At 32.4% G+C, this 2,209-nt stretch overlaps 1 protein-coding gene across 1 annotated transcript in view; it reads left to right on the top strand.

Moving 5' to 3' along the window:
• The window catches only part of ttc39b (tetratricopeptide repeat domain 39B), a 27,843-nt gene that overhangs the window by 4,540 nt on the left and 21,094 nt on the right, over window positions 1–2,209 (top strand). The window contains exon 2 of the mRNA XM_016549621.1: window positions 2,083–2,117. Coding sequence (XP_016405107.1) covers window positions 2,083–2,117 — 35 coding nt within the window. The remainder of the gene's footprint in view (window positions 1–2,082; window positions 2,118–2,209) is intronic.

Raw genomic sequence — 2,209 nt, forward strand, 5'->3', positions numbered from 1 at the left:
TGTGTGAGAGAGAGAGAGAGAGAGAGTGTCTGTGTGTGTGTGTGTGTTTGACTCCCAGCTACAAAATCAAAACATTATGAAGATCTTTGAAGCTGTTTTTGTGAGATTATGTCATTGTAGGTCAGTGCATCGTTTTGTTTTTTTTTAAGTGCTGCTGTTTCCTTTGCAGTTTGTCAGATGTAGTGAAATATTGATGACAGTAGCACACTCTTTACACGAGTCCTGAAGCATTAAGCTCCTCGTGCATTAGAATCGTGACGGGCGTCTGTTGGGCAGGATCACTGACGCCCGGTATAATGCAATCGTCTGTAATATCGTTTCAAATGACTGACATTTAAACTTTTCTGGACATTTCTGTATTAAAAGCTGTTGGATTTGTTCTTTAACTTCAGCTACGGTGATTCATAGAGGAATCTCTGTAAAAGTTCACTCATAATCAGCAGTGGTTAGAATTAAAAAGCATTATGTGAATTAAATGCTTGAGGCCAGAAACTAAATAAACTATTCATACACACTTTGTAATTCCTCATTCAGCGAAACTAGAAATACAGGATCCGTTGACAGGTTATTATGTGAGCGAGATTCTCAGTGAAATCTGACTGTGCCTTCATTGTTTTCTGTTTTGATTTATTATTTTAATATGTTAAATTTTTTTTATAATTTTTAAATTGTTTTAATGTTTTATTTACTATATTTTATTTTTTAAATATTTTAAATACTTTTATTCTTATTTTTTTTTAAATATTTTTTATTTCTGTAAGCCACGTTTTGTATGTTGGTTCATGCCAAATATAAAAAATTACCACCAAGGCTTGCATTTATTTGATCAAAAATACAGTAAAAACAGTGAAATATTATTATAAATATTGATGACAGTAGCACACTCTTTACACGAGTCCTGAAGCATTAACAAGCTCCTCGTGCATTAGAATCGTGAGGGGCGTCTGTTGGGCAGGATCACTGACGCCCGGTATAATGCAATCGTCTGTAATATCGTTTCAAATGACTGACATTTAAACTTTTCTGGACATTTCTGTATTAAAAGCTGTTGGATTTGTTCTTTAACTTCAGCTACGGTGATTCATAGAGGAATCTCTGTAAAAGTTCACTCATAATCAGCAGTGGTTAGAATTAAAAAGCATTATGTGAATTAAATGCTTGAGGCCAGAAACTAAATAAACTATTCATACACACTTTGTAATTCCTCATTCAGCGAAACTAGAAATACAGGATCCGTTGACAGGTTATTATGTGAGAGAGATTCTCAGTGAAATCTGACTGTGCCTTCATTGTTTTCTGTTTTGATTTATTATTTTAATATGTTAAATTTTTTTTATAATTTTTAATATATTTTAATGTTTTATTTACTATATTTTATTTTTTAAATATTTAAATATTTATTCTTCTTATTTTTTAAAAAATATTTTTTATTTCTGTAAGCCACGTTTTGTCTGTTTTGTATGTTGGTTCATGCCAAATATAAAAAATTACCACCAAGGCTTGCATTTATTTGATCAAAAATACAGTAAAAACAGTGAAATATTATTATAATGTAAAACAGCTGTTTTCTGTGTGAATATCTGTTAAACTGTAATTTATTTCTGCGATCAAAGCTGTATTTTCAGCATCATTACTCCAGTCTTCAGTGTCACATGATCTTCAGAAATCATAATAATATGCTGATTTGCTGCTCAAGAAACATTTCTGATTATTATCAATGCTGAAAACAGTCGTGCTGCACAATATTTTTGTGGAAACTGTGATGCTTTTTATTTTTCAGGATTCACAGATGAATAGAAAGTTCAGAAGAACAGCATTTATTTGAAATAGAAATATTTTCTAACATTATAAATGTCTTTACTGTCACTTTTGATCCATTTAATGCAGCCTTGATGAACAAAAGTATTAATTTCATAAAAGAGGATATGGTGATGAAGGCATCAGGTTTGCGACAGTCCGAATTTGAGTTGTAAATAGAGACCGTGTGTTAGTGAAACTCTCAGCTGATCTGAACTCATGCGTGTCACGTGTTCACACGTTCAAACACGTGTTTATGTTCATGTTCTGTTCTGTGCATTTCAGGACTGTTTTGAAGATGCTTTCGATCGCATTCCAGTGTGAGTATCTGATCAGTGTGAATGAAACACGTGTGTGTGTGTGTGTGGTGTATTTATATATATGTGTGTGTGTGTGTGTGTGTGTGTGTTTG

This window comes from Sinocyclocheilus rhinocerous, unplaced genomic scaffold (genome assembly GCF_001515625.1).
Source record: "Sinocyclocheilus rhinocerous isolate Xijiao unplaced genomic scaffold, SAMN03320098_v1.1 scaffold404, whole genome shotgun sequence".
Lineage (NCBI taxonomy): Eukaryota > Metazoa > Chordata > Actinopteri > Cypriniformes > Cyprinidae > Sinocyclocheilus > Sinocyclocheilus rhinocerous.